This window comes from Rhododendron vialii, chromosome 6a (assembly GCF_030253575.1).
Source record: "Rhododendron vialii isolate Sample 1 chromosome 6a, ASM3025357v1".
Classification (NCBI taxonomy): Eukaryota; Viridiplantae; Streptophyta; class Magnoliopsida; order Ericales; family Ericaceae; genus Rhododendron; species Rhododendron vialii.
The window spans coordinates 36,146,149-36,163,633 of record NC_080562.1 but is presented as its reverse complement, the minus strand read 5'-3'; the positions used below and the strand labels follow the sequence as shown (position 1 = coordinate 36,163,633).

Genomic DNA, 17,485 nt, shown 5'->3' with positions numbered 1-17,485 from the left:
TATATCTGTGGAACATTGCTCTCTTAATCCTCTTTTTATGCTGCCAAACAGAGTACTAGCCACTTTGCTCTTCTGATACATTTTTACAAAGACGTTCGGTTTCTTCTTCGTTTGTGCAAGCAAATGCAAAACAAAAGATCATCATCGATCGATTGTTATTCTTTGTTCCTTAAAAGCAAATTTGTTTTCAACCTAGCTCTTGCTCTGATACATTTGACTCTGTAATCTGCCTCAGAAGCTGTATCTATTAGATTGTGCATCGCCAAAATTTATACCAAACTTCCAGATTTTTGATGTTTTACACCAACAATTTGTACCCTCTGGAACTTTACAAATTAAGTAGCAGAATGGTCATGAAAAGATGCGGCAACAATAATATAGTTGAAGGTCCCTACACACCATACTAGTTTTTCTTTTTTTATTTCTGGCATTTCCAACTAGTTTTTCTTTTTCTTTTTTTTTATTTCTGGCATTTCCAAGTAGTCGAATAATTACGATATAACATCTGATTTTCGCAACCACCTCCCAATTTAACACAAAAGAATTAAGCTTGACTTGTTCAAAAGGGTTATGGTCTCAGGGGTACTAATACTATACTACTATATATAGCAAAACCACCCATAGTGTAAAACTGAAGTTGACAAGAGAAGCAAATATTTGCCTGCAGTTTCCACATTATCATCTACTGCTGCTGCTGTTAACACCTAAATCTTATACAGACACTGGAAGCTATATACACCCAGGAGCTACTTTTTTTCCGGAGGGTTCATCTCTCAGTCTCACAGGACGATCCCTTCAGCTTCGCCTAGTCAACTTGATAAAGTTTCTGAACTTCCTCATCTACGTCTCGGGCTTATCCCCTGAAAAATGACATGTCCCGCGTGTCAATGAATCAAACATCGAATGTATAGAACAAGAAAAAAAGAGAGGAAGAATCTCAAACACAATATAGTCTTAATTTTTGAATTCAGTGGCATAAAGAGGATGCTTGATGATGTTTTTTTTTTTTGATCCGCAATGCTTGACGATGTTGGTACTAAGCATCTTGTTACAAATTGGATTACAGGTGAAAACTATAGGTCCAAGCCCAATTATACGGACTCGTGTAAGGAAATATACGCCAGTTAGTACACTCTACTTCCAAAAAAGTTCGCAAGCAATCATTCTTCCAGTATATGGGGAAAGGGGTAGCGACTCACGTATTGATTCAGGATCTATATGCACAAAATAACTCGCAGCAACTATAAGATAGCAGAAGAGGAGCATCAGTCCTTTAAAGTAGTTAGAAGTCCCCTCCTGCAAGCACAAGGAAGAAAGTACTATTAAAATGAACCGTTAAAAGGATGAGATGAAACCTTCACCACGACAAACGAGTACAGAAGGCATCCCCAAAAGAAATGCAAACGAACAATAAACAAAAGAAAGTGAAGTTATGAAAATACATCTTTCTCAATGGACGAACCTGCAGCATGAAGGCTACAACTAGAACTGTCATGAAAAGAGTGGCTGTCTCGAAAAGCTGAAAATTTAAGTCCATTGGATGCCCTAAGACCCATCCATAAACCACACAAAATGGGATCTGTGTCCAAAGCACGAGAAAACAATAAGTTAAAGAGGTATATCACGGAGCAATGAGTTTAAGAGGTTGTGCAACCAGAAGAAGCACTGGATGCTGTAAGAACTCAACTAAATTATTATGAGCCACACTGCAAGCATATAAAGAACAACACAATAGCAGTGCCAAGCACACAATTCTTCATTGCTGTAAGTGTTTCCACAATTGGAAAAGATCAAGTAAAAGAATGAAAATCAAGAAAATACAATTTGAGAAGAATAAGTTCAAGTTTTTCAGGACTCTGCACCCTTAGCAAAAAACAACATCTAACTAGCACCTTAAACCCTAGGTCCACCTGCGGCACGGGCCTGAACTGTAATTTATTTTTTTGTTCCAGTTTTTTTTTAATTGATAGTTTAAGTTTTACTTTAATCAAACAATATTTCTTTTATACAGTTAAGCCAACTAGCTAACCCAACTATGTACATATTAAGAAATTTTGTCAATAACTGAAAATAGGGTGAACATTAATAGTCAAAGCCATTTTTTAATAGGTTGTACATATTAAGAAATTTATTTAGAATCCATACTAGGTCCCACTTTAACAGTCAAAGCCATTTTTTAACATTTTAACCTTTTAATCATTTATTACTATCTCAATTAGACATTACTTATAAAAATACTTATAAAAACGAGAATGGACTACTGTACATTTTTCTTCTAGAATGTTCTACAAGATTGTAAACAACTCAATTATATGCTAGACTTGTGTGGAGAGTTCTGAAATATTCAAGAGATGTGAAGAAGGAAATATATTTTTTTAGAGGATTCTAAAAGGAGAATGTGGGCTGTTAGATGAAAATAATCCTAGTTGTTCATTGACGAGGTGGATGACTAAAAAGAAAATGTGTGCATTTATATAAACTATTGTACAAGTAATCGTGTAACGACCCATTCCCGCCGTATACAATATTGTCCGCATTGGCCGGCCAAGCTTCGATCAGTCTTCCCAATTAAGTCACCCATCCCTGGATTACTCCAAGGCGAGCACACTTAATTGTGGAATTCCAATGGGCTTTGGCGCTCTCACGGCTTTAAAAGGCCTTGTACAAGGTAGGATGATGATCTATTATTTACAGCACACAACTTACACTTCATGTGAGACCACCCCTGGTTGACCTCTGGTCACCGATCAGCTAGCCCCCCGCACGGGTCCCAACCACCCTCAGGCCGGTCGACCACTACCTAGAACTCCCAAGGGCGGAAAATATAGATACTTATAATTCATCCGTCCATCCTTGTTGTCAGTAAATGTTTTGTTTTTTATAGTGCCCTTATTGATGCGTATTACGCCACTACCTTAAATAGCACTTGTTATGAAAATACAAAGATATGTCCATTTTTGTATGGAGGTTTAGAAGACAGGAATGGAAAACGGAAAAATGACATTTATACAAACAATTTTCCCCATAACTTTAGGCTTTATCAGAACTGAAACTAGGACAATTCTCCTATAGTCCTATGGAATGAAAGACTGAAATTTTTGCCTTTTATTGTGTTGAAGAAATAGCAGTCAACCAAGAACAAAAAACTATGCATAGTGCTTGGCAAGGTAGTTGATATGTAGGTGAATAAATAAGTCTTATGTAGTTTTATTCGAAAAAAGGAAACAAACAACACCATATAAGCAGCTTTAAAACCTCTGCACCCAAGATTAGAAGCAGGCATAGTGAGTCACAAGATGTACAGGCAAAGAGATGTATATTTCAACAAGTGCTAGAGGTACCTATGAAGCCATAACTAGAGGTACCTATGAAGCCATAAGAGTTTCACTGCTTACCCCAAACATGGATATTTGTGTTGACGATCCTATTGCCACTCCCAAAGACATGTCCTACATGACAGGGAGACTCATGATTATTACTGAACAAGATGACACTTCTATGGAAACTCCAACAAAAAAACACTCACAAGCTCGTCTTTCATTGCGAACATAACTGCACTTGCATGCTCTGCTGCATTCCCCACAATTGGAAGCAAGATGACGCTTATAAATGCTACTGGAATAGCCAATGCAACAGATGCCCCCTGGAAATTCAACCAATAAAAGAAGGTTCACATGAACATAAATACAAATGCCCCATTTTCTCGGCTATTAGTTTGCCCTTTGTTTCCCTGATGGAGTTATTGTTGGGTCTCCGATTTCGCGCTTAACGGTAGGGGTATTTCGGTTCTTGATGGAGCGGTCAGCATTGGCTCCCACTGTGGCCTTTGTTGAAGGGCCCGGTTCTCGCCTAACGGCTTGGTGAGCGTTCGTGACAGTTTTGGTGTTGTCTGCGTTTCGGGTTCCATTTCCATGGGTGGCCACTGGTGGCTAGGTGGAAGTCGGGGTGTGTTAACCAACGGTGGTGGATGTTCTGTCTGAAGCGGTGGGCAGCAACGTTTTGCAGATCTAGGGCTAGGTTTCGGATTTTCTTGATGTATTATTTGGGCTTTTTAGGCCTTTCGGGTGGTTTGTGCTTCATTTGTTTTATTTGGGCACTTGAGGCCCTCATGTGTTGTATTGAGCTTTGTTCCTGTATTTATTTATTTATTTTATTGAGAGAGAGATTAAATCATTTTTATTGGAGCTACTTAGAGTGGGCTAGGCTTACTACACTAACAACCTTCATGATAATGCAACATACAAGATGTGGATGCCATGCCACCATAGAATGGTTTTGACAATGCAAAAGACAAAGGAAGTTAGCATCTCTTCAGAGCATGCATTTTCCTGCAGAAGTAATGCCTCCTGAAATCGGGACAAATACTTGTAAACTACGATCAAGAAAGCAAGCGTACCTCTATGGCATTAACTAAGTACTCTGACAGGAACGAAATTGATGCAGTCAAGATAAAAAGCCAGATTATTGATTCCCACTTGGTGATCTTAGGAGCTTCTTTATCATCTGAGCTACCATCAGCCTCACTCTCGTCCTGGTTAGAAGCCATTTGTCAGCCTAAGTCATTCTGTTCTGAGATGCAGAGATGTAGAGAGAAAAGGGGTAGTCCAGGTCACAATGAGTAACACTCATTGGTCTGGGACAAAGAACCTGTTGCTAACCTTTTCCTGCCTCTATACAATAATAATCATGATCTATATCTTCATAAAAACAAAAGGTAAAACAAAATTTTGAACAAAACATCTAATAGTTCAATAGTCTGACAAAATTCTATACTCAACCTTCAGGAGAACGACAAATATATGACGCCGAAGGAAACTATTGTAACATACTTTATGTCTAAAACCAAATTCATGTATGGGAAGCACATCTTATGGAGAAGAATAGCACATGTATTCAGGAAAGCATAAAAAAATAGTCCGACCTCATTAACTGGGACAGAAACATTCCTCTGGCTAATTAGTTGGAAACAAATGAAGGCAACATATCCCACAAGCATAACACAGCTGCTGAACCTTGAAAGGGCCAACTCAGACTTCCCAACATGCAATTCAGTGCGTGTGAAGTGTAGCACAGCTGGAAATAACAGGCCCATAACTGCCACCAAGAGCAACCCTGTATTAATCTCAGCATTTGCCTGGCAAAAGGATTTGAACAGACCCTGCTGTTTAGTAAATCAAATTTCCAAATACCAATGGGAGGACGGAACGAAGCTATACACCAGCCCTGTTGCACATACACAAAAGAGAGAAGACGACGATGGCAATGGCAATGGAAATAAACCTACCTTGTTAAACACTTGCTCCTTATTTGAATGAACGATTCCACCACTAAAAAATGCAGATCCAAGCACCAGCAACATGTTTGACAGTATTGAGCCCAAAAGTGACTGTTGAACAACACGTATCATGCCACTTTTCATTGCATGAATTGATATTATCAGTTCTGTTGCATTTCCAAAAGTTGCATTCAAAAGGCCTCCAACTGTAAGTTCAAAAAAAGGCCATTACAAATTACCCTAGGAGCAAAATGGCCAAAGTCACAAAACTGTGGAACAAATTAATGATTGTCACAAGCTGTAAAACCTCAAATCCATCTGTACAACATATTTTCGCTTCCCTGTAAAGGAATTCGTCGTTATTCTGAAGTGTGTTTGTTTCTACTAATATTGACACCAATACCCTGTTGATTTCGGACACAAAATTTGGCTTGGTACTGATACCAATCGATGGTGTCTGACCACTAATTTAGGCCATGGATATAGGCCAACAGTTTCATAGTCATCTGAATGATGAATATGGAAAGGTGGAAGGCAATTAGAGGGCTTACAAATTTTGGCAGTATATACGATATATTAATGATATTACAAAGCAATGGTTCAATATGCAGTATATTTATTATGCATATGTTCTGGAATCAAATGTTTTTAAGGTGCAGACTGATATTAACAGACAATATCAACAGCTTATAATTTTATACAAAACTTGACGGAGAGAATATATGCAGAGGACTATTAATCAAAATTAGAAAAGGCAAAATACCTGTAGGTCCGGTGTAGAAAGCCAGCTGCCTGCACTCAAAGGACGCGAAACTATATTAGATCCCGTCATCTTCATTACTGGAGGAATAAAATGAAGTTATGTTGCATGCACTAGTAGGACGTCAATCGCGAGTCAGTTCTACGTTGTTGGTTTATGTGATTTCATGTAAAAGATCACAACTCAGTATCCATTTACAACATTGAAATACAAGAAAATGTACAAGGTATATTACTCTGTTACCCAACCCAAGCGCTCCGCTAAGGGGATGGTGCCTAACAAGCTTAACAAGAAGACGGAACCCTGAAATCAAATTTAAGACATAGATGAAAACAACCATATAGTTACATAGGTACCAAGAACAGGTTGTAGTGTTAACAAAGGTGCAATTCACCTGATGGCCGGTCACCAAATCTACCAGTACGGCTAGAGGCCCGCAAGGCACCAGTAAGTTGATTTTGTTTGAGAAGAATACTACCTTGGTTCTGCTTAGCACAATATTCCATATTTCTTTCCAACCACAGTCCTCGGAAAATAAAGAGAACGGATAATATCTGTTTGGAGCTGCTCCCAGGTATAGCACCCTCTTATCAGTAGGCCCACGGTTGATCAGGCACTCATCCTCTTCTATTACATAATGCTCCTCTAAGGATTCCATCTGTAAAACCATGTCATTATCATCAACGACGGGTATTTCATACTATATGGATAATCTCATAAACATACTAATGGACATAGTCAGTACGTAGGTTCCTAAGTTCATGTTTAGGAACTATACCAGTTCTCAGATGCACTAAGCTGGTAAATGTGTTCTCGCCACCTTGTATAGCGAATCTAGCTCGTGGACTGCAGTGCGCAGTCCACTCCCGTGGGGCTCACTACAGGTCCCATCTCAATTATCTGAGTTATTTACTCTATCGGTCCTGTGTAGATCGTCCATGAATAGGATTAGAATGACCCAATAAGATCACAACTTACCCAAAAAAAACCAATTAGATTGACCTGATTCTCGTAGCCACGTAAATAGCCACATTCGTCTTGAAAGACGCTAGACGGTGTACAATCAAAATCCTACTTCTCGTCCAGTTTACAAAGTCATGCAAAGATAAAATCACGTGGCCACATTTTCCGTTCAATACGAATTTTCTATCGATGATCTTCGCCAACGACCTGCATACACATGGATTTCAGGAGTGAACCCATGTTGTGATCGAAGTGGTCAATGCAAATTGCCATGCATATATAGGATCTCACCCATTGTAAGTTTGATATTAAACATGAATGGATGTAAAATTCGAAAGGGTATCCAATTCCGAGGCATGAAGTTTTACACCGCAGAAAAACAAGATCAATCGTATTGAAAAAGGAAAAAAAGAAGAAGAAGAAGGAAGCAATTAGCTCACCTCAATACGGGGTTGAATTCCAGGCATTTACGAATAATTGTTGGCTTGGCTTGGCTTGGCTATCTACTTGTGGGCTGGTAGGCCAAGAAAATCAACAAAACTCACATCTAAAAACATGGCCAAGAAAATCAGCCCCGTTTCATGGAATAGAGATGATAGGCGTCATCAAAGTACTGATGAGAATTGCAGAGAATATGTCGAGAAAGCAGGGAAAGATGTGGGTGAACAAGAATTACCAAAGATATAGTACGTTGTAAGGTCAATGTGGGAACAAAAAACTTATACAACATACGACATTACTAATCTTGCGGTGGTGATTTTAGAAAGAGAAATCATTTTGCGGTAGTGATTTTCATACTTCGTTTTTTTTTATAAAGTTATTTGATGAGACTTTTATGTGTGATTTTTTTACTAAAGTATAAGGAGTGAAGTGCATTTATTAGAAACAAGGAGTGCATTTCCCAATCATTTTCTGCTAATCTTGTGAGAGGAGACAGAAAGAGAGAGATCAACAAAAGGTTTCATTTGTTTTTGTTTTGTTTTATCCGATAAAGGTTTCATTTGTTTGTTGGTGGTCGATTGAAAAACTCCCAAAAAAAAAAAAAAAAAAAAAGGTACACTACATCTCATGTGGAGCCTAGTTTAGGACCCACAAAAATTCAAAAAAATACTCATAAATTTTGATATTATTTTAAGAGACTCTGTAAACAATCAATTCTAACTAATATCGATAAGTATTAAATCTCGATCCGTAGGGGCAAAACTGTTCAACTGCATAATTTCGCCTCAATGAATTTAAAAATAATATTTACCGATATTCGTTAGAGCTTATTTTTTATAGGATCCTATAAAACAATATTTTGAAATTTATGGGTATATATTTTTCTGGATTCTTTAGAATTCAAAATGGATTCCACATAACATGCAGTGTATGTATGTATTGAAACAACATAGTGAATTTAACATCTCTCTCGTAAAAGACTTTTTAGAAGTTTTGGAAAAGCAGTCACCGGCCCATAGCCTGTTCTCCGAGGCCCTTGCTGAATAACACAAGCTAGGAAATTGATATTCGCGCTCTCTTTTTTGATGCAAGCGCTTCACTTTGTTCGTGAAGTTACTAATAATTTCACGGTAAAGATGGAGCACTTGCATCAAAAAAGAAAGCGCAAATATCGATTCCCCACAAGCTATCTCTTAAATCAACTTCGCCACCCTCCGGCCACCGCCTCCAGAGGGACGAAGCTAAAATTGCATTGGTCTTTAAAGGAATAAAGATTAGCATACTACATTCAAACTCATTTCTTTAAAATAAATGCGTTGCTATGTATATGAATTGAGCTCCTCTCCAGTAAATGCCATATGTGCTAGACAATCTAATATTTTCAATCACCAGAAATCGCACACGTTTTCTTAATCAGCAATTTCGAAAAAGATTTGATTGACTGAAAATTCTGTAAACAAAAAAATGTTCTGGTTTTTAGCAAAACGTGGGTTCATCTATAGGATGAATGCGCAAGGCTCAAATCCTGGATTTACAATCCCCTGCGCGCGAGTAACTCGTGATGCGCACCTGGTAAATTAGTTAACAAATCAGTTTGCCAAATTGCTTTGAGCCTTGGTCAATTTTTCCGAACACGCGAGACCTCTCCTTGGATCTAGCTACATTGACTATCCCATTAGTGTGCAATGTGATTTATTGAAGAGAGATTTTGTATCTAGCCAATGTAGGACAAAGCGGCCACAAGGTTTTACAAATACACATCAAAAGTCCCAATAGCAGGCTCACGCTAGGGTCCAGTCCGCGACCTGCGCCCAGGGAGGTCCCACGGCAGGAGGGGTCCAGCGGCGAGGGTTCAAGCCCAGGAGGGGCAGCAGTAGTGGGTCCATGGAGGGGTCTAGCTATCACTTAGAGTTTGCCTATAAATACAAATTGTTGTATTCATTTGTAGTGTGTCAGAGAGAAAATTTTAGTGAGAGAAAGTGCAAGAGAACTTTTCGTAGAGAGGATAGAGAAGACTTGTAATTTTCGTTTTCTTCGTTCATGGTGGATTGGTGTGGCTACCGTGATTTTTCTTCGCGTTAAGGTTTTTCATGTATATCTGTGTGTTCTGCTTTTTCTGTTCATCTTCCTTTTTTCTCGTTTGTTTTCTGTAACGATAGTATCTCAAGATCCTAAGTGTTTTTGTTCGTTGTGAGTTGAGCGCGCAGTTCGGATTTTGCAACAGTTTCGGGCCAACTTGCACGCACCTTAGACTAATCCCTACATTCTCTCCCAAATAACACAAACAATTGTCCCTACATCTGTCTGTCTCCAAATAGTACAAAATATACTTGCAAACACAAGTTACACACAGTTATAATTTTATATCATAATAGTACGTGCCAGTTAGTATTTATTAGAAAATGACATGGGAACCTCTATCTTTTTATATAGGAGCAAGAGATTGAAATCGGGGCAACCACCTAATCCAAAAGGAAAAGCACAATTGTGAAATACAAAAATGACAAACGCCCTATCGACATAAGCTTATAATTTACCCAAAATGTATAATGTAGATATATACGATTGTATGGGTCCTATCCTCCGTAGATCCGCCAACACAGCAGCCTTCACCGCTGCCTCCACACCCACCTCCACCGTCACCACCCACCTCCACCGTTACCACCCCGACGTTTCTTGCATATTTTGACACAAGAGGACTTACCTTTGCACAAGCGAAGAAAATGATGGCAACGGACACAAACACCTAATTAACATGTAGCCGGTTTTCTTTCATTGAGTGCTATTTGACACAGCAACCTAATTAACTTGCAAATTATTTAGAGGAATTTTTTTGACCAAAAAAAAAAGTACTTAGAGAAGGATCCGATTTCTCTGCAATCCACTGCAGAAAACTGCGTGCAGTCCAATTTAGACCGTTCATCTTGACAATCAATCGTTCAGATCTATTGATTAAACTTTTGCTAGTAAAAGTATATTCTTACTTCTTACTAGTAAGAAAATGAAAACAAATTTAGACAATTAAAAATACCATCCGGCGGTTGCAATCACATGAACCGCATCTTTGCTGTCCAAGCCTTATTCTTTAGAGAATTGTTCATTTCTTTTGTAGGAACTCGATCCCTATTCCTTCTTCCCTCTCAAGTTTTTAATTGCCTCCCTGTTCCTTAAGTTACTATGACAAAAAATAAATAAATTCAAGAACTATAATTTGTTCTCGGAGATTAAAAATAAAGGACAAAGTCAACTTTGTGATTGGTTGCTAAGTTTTTCCTGGCAATCGGGATCCGCAAGCTAGTACTACAAAATAACTTGCGCACAGCAACTAGTAGTAGTATAAGAAAATTAATTAAGGAACATACAGTATATAAGACAGGAGAATAACTTCGTGGCTAGCTAGAGAACATCATTTCTATATATATATGAATTTAGGAATACAATGACGTAATTTTCATTAATAACGTATTTCACAAACTATATATACTCCTTTCTTCTTCTGCTTATGTTTATTGTGAATTAAAATATTTCACAAACTATATATATATATATATCTCACTATTGATTGTACAATCACAGCAAAGACCGTACGTATTAGCTATTGTAGGGAAGGCTGGGAAGCCTAGTACACAGAAAATTTATTTTTTCGAAACATGCACCAATCCAATCAGCAAGCTCCAGCACCGCCTCCGCCACAACCGCCGCCGCCGCAACCCCCACCACAACCGCCGCCTCCGCCTCCGCCACAACCGCCGCCGCCATCACCGCCACCATCACCGCCGCCACCCCCATCCGCGCCGCCACCCCTGTGGCTGCCACCACCACCAAAACAACAGTCATCTTCTTCGGGGCTAGAGGAGCAGGCAAAGATAACCATAGAAATGGTGGAAACAGAGATAACAATCATGCAGAGTAGGTAGAAGGTGGCTCCAAAGCCGTGAAGCAGCAGATCATTACCTTTTCCAGAACCAGTACTACCCACAACAATATCCAAGTATCTTGCCATGTCTCTCTCTCTTTCTTTCTCTCTCTCACAATATATATATATATATATACATATATATTTTCAGTTCACATGCATTGTCAACATAATCCTTACGTTCCAAATTATTTGTCTGATCTGCAAAATGATAACTTAAAAATAATGAAATTTTTTTAAGATAAAATTTAAACTTTTTTCACAAATTAAAAATACTCATTGATATTTAGTAAGTTGTTAAAAAAATTTTGATTTTTTCTTACAAAAATTTTATTATTTTTAACATTTCATTTTGCTTACCAGACAAACATTTTCGGACGTACGAAAGTAGTACATACATGCTATACGTGGTGCGCATGCTTTCATGGAAATTTCCTCTGGTTGCTTGCATTGACCGGAACCACAGAGATGAGACAGAGATGTGATAGTAGGCACATCACATCAGAGAGAAAAATTGCTCGTGGAAGGACTTTTAATGGGTCAATTGCTGAGGTGGAAAACTGCTGACACCACCTGATATTCTGTACAATTGTCGGCTCCTTATTGCTTAGAGCATCTCCAATCCACCTCTATTTCTCCAAAATAGAGGATGGATGTGATACATTGAGGGGAGATTTTATAATTTATTCTCTTTTTTCTTCACTTTTTGTAATTTTTGGGAGAATTTTTGAAGGACCCACTGTCCTTTTTAGAGTTTGGTCCTCCAAAAGTAAATTTGGTCCTCTAAAAATGGAGGATCAAAAGTAAATTTGGAGTACAAAATTCCTCCAAACTTTAAAAAAGACAATGGATCCCTCAAAGATTCTCCCAAAAAGTACAAAAAGTGAAGAAAAAATGAAATAAATTACAAAATCTCCCCTCAATGTGTTACATCCATACTCTATTTTAGAGGAAACGGAGATGGATTGGAGATGCTCTTAAGGCTGAAAGAAAAATAAGTATTTCGTATTTATTTGTTAAGAAGATAATTTCAAGCTCAAAAATCACGTACTTACGTAAATTATTTTCTTATCAATATGGATCTTATTTGATAGATTTCATTGAGATCTTTAATACGGTGCAAAAAAAATTAAAAAATTATTTTTTATTTACATTATTTTTAAATTTAAAAATATGAAATAAGTAATTATTTTTTAAAAAGATGTTCTGGAATGGAGCCTAAGGGCACCACCTCAGCATGCCACAGTGGTATCCTATTTGTAACCAAAAATTTCTCCTCAAACCAGATTTAATTTAATTGAGTTTCACTTGTTATTTTGTTCTTTCAATTGATCACGAAACGTCAATAGACGTGACCGTTAACCGGTTGACTAACCTATGAGCATGTGTACTCCCCCTCTCACTTTTCGGTGGGGTTGACGGTTTGACCGACAAACTCTAGTCTGTCACGTGGTGTCTTAATCGCGTTTCGATTTCTCTCAACGAGACGAATCAATAACCAACAAAAGTTTGTACCAAAACTAACAAATACGAAAAAAATTTAAATGAAGACAAAACTCCAATATTTAAGTTAAGTTTAAAAGAACGGGGCCTTAATAAATTTTCGGGGATATTATGTACTCCCTTCGTCCCAAAATGGATGACAATTTTTGAAACTCGTGTCATTTTTCATCGATTATATCTTTCAATCTATAATATTTTTCATGAATTTGAAAACTTTGTATAATAGAACTAATCAAGAACTATCAAATAAGATCCATATTGCATATATTTTGAGATCCATATTGAAAGATATAAGTAATTAAAATTGACACAAATATCAAAAATTGACATCCAATTTGGGACGGAGAGAATATGTATTACTTACGTTGACATACGGTGGGGGCCCTCCTTACAACGGGTCACGTGAGAGATCCGCCGATCAGCTGGAGCCCGGAGTTGAGTTCATCAAAGATAGTGGCGGCCGACTAGAGTAGAAATTGATGTTGCTAGCAGCTAGGGGGAGGTGGCGTAGTGCTGGACGGAGAGAGTATTTAATAGAGTAGAAATTGATGCTTCTTCTAGGCTTCTAGCTAGGGGGAGGCGGGGTAGTACTGGACGAGCTTAAGGCTCCGTTTCAAAAATCTTCTTAAAAAATAAGTACTTATTTTGAAACTTTTCAAAAAAAATAAGAAGGGTTGTTCCAGAAAACTCAAATAAGCAGCTTATTTCACATTTTTAAACTAAAAAATAATGTAAATGAAAAATAATTTTTCAATTTTTTTTCACCGTATTAAAAATCTCAATGAGATCTATCAAATAAGATCCATATTGATAGGAAAATTATTTGCGTAAACACATGATTTTTGAACTTAAAGTTGCCTTAACCAAAAAATAAGTACTTACTTCTTATTTTATGGAACAAGCCTTATTATTGAACAAAAAATAAGAACTTATTCAAGTTCTAGAACGGAGCCTAATAGTGTGTTTTGATGAGTTTTTAAGAATTTTTTTATTAGAATAATGATTGAAAGTATGGTTAATGAGTGGAAAGAGAAATGAAAATAATGATTGACAATAGATGTAATGAGTAGAGAGTAATAATAGAAAGTAGGAATAATAAGTATTTTTTGAGTTAAAATATTTTTTTCAAAAAGAAAAACAAACAAGGCATATTTACTAGAGGGCAATTTTGTCAAACGAAATAACATGAATAAAGAATTGACTATTTCCCGTGTTTGATTGGAAAATAATTACTATCAATTAACTAGATTTTAGGCTCCGTTTGTTTGGACGTAAAATATTTTTCAGTAAAATGTTTTACCTATTTTTTGGCGTTTGGTTGTGTAAAAATGAAAAAAACATTTTACATGTAAAACGTTTTCCATCAATTGGATGAAAATGACTTACTCTTAAATCTTCTGTAAGTTATTTTCCGAAATGAACTCGCGCCTGCTACTACAATTCTCACTGTTCAGTTTTCTCGATTGTCAGTCCTGACCCACGTTCAATTCTAATAATCTCATATCTCTCCACCATTTAACTCCCCCCCCCCCCCCCCCCCCCCCCCCCTTTCTACACTATTTTGTTGATTTCTGAAAATATTTTCAAATGCCAACCAAACACCGAAAAATAAAAATTTGAAGGTTGTTTTTCGAAAAAACATTTTACATCGAAACAAACGGAGCCAAAGGCCAAGGCCAAGTTTTGGCTCTAATTGAGACCCTATAAGTAAGTAGTGCAATTGGTCATCTAGGATTAGTCGAGGTATACGAAAACAAGCCTGAGCACATTGAGTTACGAAAAAAAATTGATTATTCTCTTTTTTACCGGTTTGTATTCAAGTTGCTCATACCGGTAACCAGCCGTGATAAGGTATATAAATTTCCAAAGGCTAAAATGGCATTCCATTTTTTTTTTTTATATCCAAAAAAAGGGTGGGAGGGGCGACCAGCAGCAGCTCCCCTTGGGCATGACTATAGAGACTTCCTACCCGTCAGTAGAATGTCCAGTTGAGCCATAGCTATTGTCTGTGAGAACAGACCGTCACCACGGCACTACCTTGGTACACGTTGGCAAGAGCACAAAATCCCCAATCTCATGCCCACTTGCACGACTCGAAATAGAGTCCTGCCTGCGGAAAGAGGGAGGCCCAACCAACAAGGTGTAGACACCCCAATTTGGAAATTCCGGACACCTTTTAAGTCCTTAATAATGATAAACAAAACATGATTTAAATCTTTGGATTGATCTTGTAATACCCCTAACCTTTAATTATGCTTGGAGTTTAATTACGTGTTGTGTTACGGGTTAATTAGGTGAGTCTTACACTTGTCATACTTGTTAAATAGAATTGGAGTACATGGTAGTGTATAGACTAGGCCACACACAAGTATTTATCCACCTAGCCTGAGAAAACAAAAGAAACGTTCTACACTATTCTTTCCTTTGTCTATCTTCCACGTAGAGAGAGAGAGAGAGAGAGAGAATGGTGGAAAACAAGAAGAAGAAGAGAAAGGGAAAAAAAATTAGGGAAAAACCTTGCTTGACTTGGAATTGAAAATTTAACTTGGTAATATATGTTTGTTTTACTTGATTCCATGATTTGTATATTAAATTTCATATCTTATGGACTAAATTCATACTTTAGATGTTTGATTTAAGTTGAATTTGAGTTTTAGGGTTGAGTTCTTAAGGAACTCAAGAACCTAACTTGAGATCCCTTGAATTGAGTGTTTAAAACCTGTTTTGGTGAATGAATTTGATATTCTTGGAGTAGCTCTTCTATATCTATGAGTTTGAGCATGATTAGTGAGGTTAGAAGTAGTTTGGAGGGGTTTAAGAGTTGAAAATTGCAGGAAGAACAAGAGGAAATTTTCTGGAAATCTGCAGATTTGAGAAATTTGTATCTGTCCTGATTTTGTGGATTTTTTTTGAGGTAGTTCCTAAGTTCCAAAAATTATGAGATTTTTATTGAGAGTTCCTCTGAGTCTTCTATCTATGGTAAAAATTTCGGAATCATATTCAAAGTATTGAATTCTGTAAAAATTCGTGACCTTGCAGCACGCAGTTTCGGACTATGCTGACTGCACAGACACGTGTTGGAAAAACGGCCATAATTTTTAGCTCGAGCGATGAAATTACAATCCGTTTTCTGATTTTGAAACTAGACCCATAGACCTAAAAAAATGCATGAAGATTGTGTCTTAGTTATTCTTGTACAAAGTCAGTTTTTGCGTTAAAGTTTATGGAACTGCAGATTCTGTGACTATTTTCTTGAGGCTAGCTATCTAACTTCATATGTTTACCTTAGGACCTTATGTTCATAAAGATATGATTGTTTAGCATCTTCTAATCATGTTTTTATTGTCTAATTGTTTTAGAAAGTTCGGGTGGTTCGTAGAGCCGAGGTGAGTGATTTAATACCTAAACACATGGTTTTGAACTTGTTTCCCTTATCAAGCTTATTTGAACATGTTTTATAAATTGTGTACTCCATGGATACCAATGGAAGGTGGACCTATTTGTAAAATATTTGCGAATCTATTTAATGGCATTCCCAATGTCCGGTCTTGCTAGGGGACGGCTTAATGGCTAGCAAAGGTATTTGAGGTTGGTGTGTATTTTAGGATAATGCATAGACGTCTGGCTTATCCACTACCGGGGACGCCCGGTAGCTTTTGAATTTTGAATAGCGGAATGTGCATTATATTTGGCTTTTGATTTTGAGTTCTTTGTTTTGAAATATTATCAAATTATTTTGCATTGTCCATGGAAGGCATATGAGTTAAGTATTAATCATTTACACGAGCTTTGGCTTATGAATTTTCTTTTCCACCTTTCAAGAAGCGATGCGTAGGGTGTCGTGGTGATAACGTTTGGGATGTGTTGTATTTTTTTGAAAACTTGTAGAAAGGAAGTTATGCTTGTAGACACTTAGCTTTGTACATAGTTTGTTAGCTTTTGAGTTTGTAAGTAAGCACAGCTCCGAGAGGTTTATCTTTTGGTTTGTAAAACCTAAGTAAGACTTTGGTTCGTTATCAATAAAAGTCGTCTTTTGCTTCCGTTGTTATGTTTTGTCCCTTTTGATTATCACTTGCTTAGATGATATTTGATTTGTGATTTGGCCTTAGTGAGAAATCACTGGCATTTGTCATGATTAAGACCTCAAAGGGCGGGTCAGAGTCGTGACAGATCTAAACCTTTTGGAGCGCTACCTTTCGAAAACCGTAGACCAGTGGCCGATAAACTTCCCAATAATGAAAACATGCCTTGAAAGCTTCAAATAATTCTCTTTGTACCCAAGGAAATGAGGAAACACCTGGGAACTAGGTATGAGAGTGTCAAGTGACGCTTAGAATGAGTGAGTACATGTTTTGGCCATCATGGCATCAATGGTCTTCAGTAAAGTCTGCTTTCAACCCATATTTTATAAATCAAACTTTTTTATTTTTATGTTTGGAGTCTACCGTCTTTTAGTACATTCAAAACCCTTTTTATCAATATATGATAAGCCTTAATCCGATTTGAAATGAGGGAGATACAAGAATTTTGCCTAAATGACTTCTTTTTCAACCATCTGAGGGTAAATTGCATATCTTTTGATGTACAAAATATTTCTTATCCAAACCACTTGGGTTAGAAAAGTAGA

General features: G+C 37.3%; 2 protein-coding genes across 5 annotated transcripts; both read right to left on the bottom strand.

Moving 5' to 3' along the window:
- Positions 1-507: 507 nt before the first annotated feature.
- LOC131329326 (vacuolar cation/proton exchanger 3-like) lies at positions 508-7,762 on the bottom strand. Of its 4 annotated transcripts, none has more exons than XM_058362414.1 (13): positions 7,439-7,758; positions 6,814-6,958; positions 6,430-6,693; positions 6,271-6,338; positions 6,039-6,067; positions 5,285-5,481; positions 4,922-5,134; positions 4,397-4,531; positions 3,527-3,643; positions 3,396-3,449; positions 1,463-1,579; positions 1,200-1,296; positions 511-860 (listed from the first exon to the last, which is right to left on the bottom strand). In XM_058362414.1, exons 3-13 carry the CDS (start codon positions 6,691-6,693, stop codon positions 841-843), a joined length of 1,311 nt encoding a protein of 436 aa, XP_058218397.1. In that variant the 5' UTR covers positions 6,814-6,958; positions 7,439-7,758; the 3' UTR covers positions 511-840. The 4 variants fall into 4 exon arrangements, with proteins under 4 accessions (XP_058218399.1, XP_058218396.1, XP_058218397.1 ...); XM_058362415.1 differs by lacking the exon at positions 7,439-7,758 and adding an exon at positions 7,038-7,394; XM_058362413.1 differs by lacking the exon at positions 6,814-6,958 and having other exon boundaries at positions 510-860.
- Positions 7,763-11,103: 3,341 nt separating this feature from the next.
- On the bottom strand, positions 11,104-11,442 carry LOC131328693 (uncharacterized). The gene has a single exon (XM_058361605.1). It carries the CDS (start codon positions 11,440-11,442, stop codon positions 11,104-11,106), a length of 339 nt encoding a protein of 112 aa, XP_058217588.1.
- Between the last annotated feature and the right edge of the window lie 6,043 nt (positions 11,443-17,485).

Coding starts and splice junctions, on each gene's coding strand:
- LOC131329326 (XM_058362413.1), bottom strand. CDS start 7,465: ATGCCTGGAATTCAACCCCGTATTGAG. Junction 3,644..4,396: donor ACTTAGTTAATGCCATAGAG/GTACGCTTGCTT, acceptor TTGAATTTCCAG/GGGGCATCTGTTGCATTGGC. Junction 3,450..3,526: donor TCGCAATGAAAGACGAGCTT/GTGAGTGTTTTT, acceptor CCTGTCATGTAG/GACATGTCTTTGGGAGTGGC.
- LOC131328693 (XM_058361605.1), bottom strand. CDS start 11,442: ATGGCAAGATACTTGGATATTGTTGTGGGTAGTACTGGTTCTGGAAAA.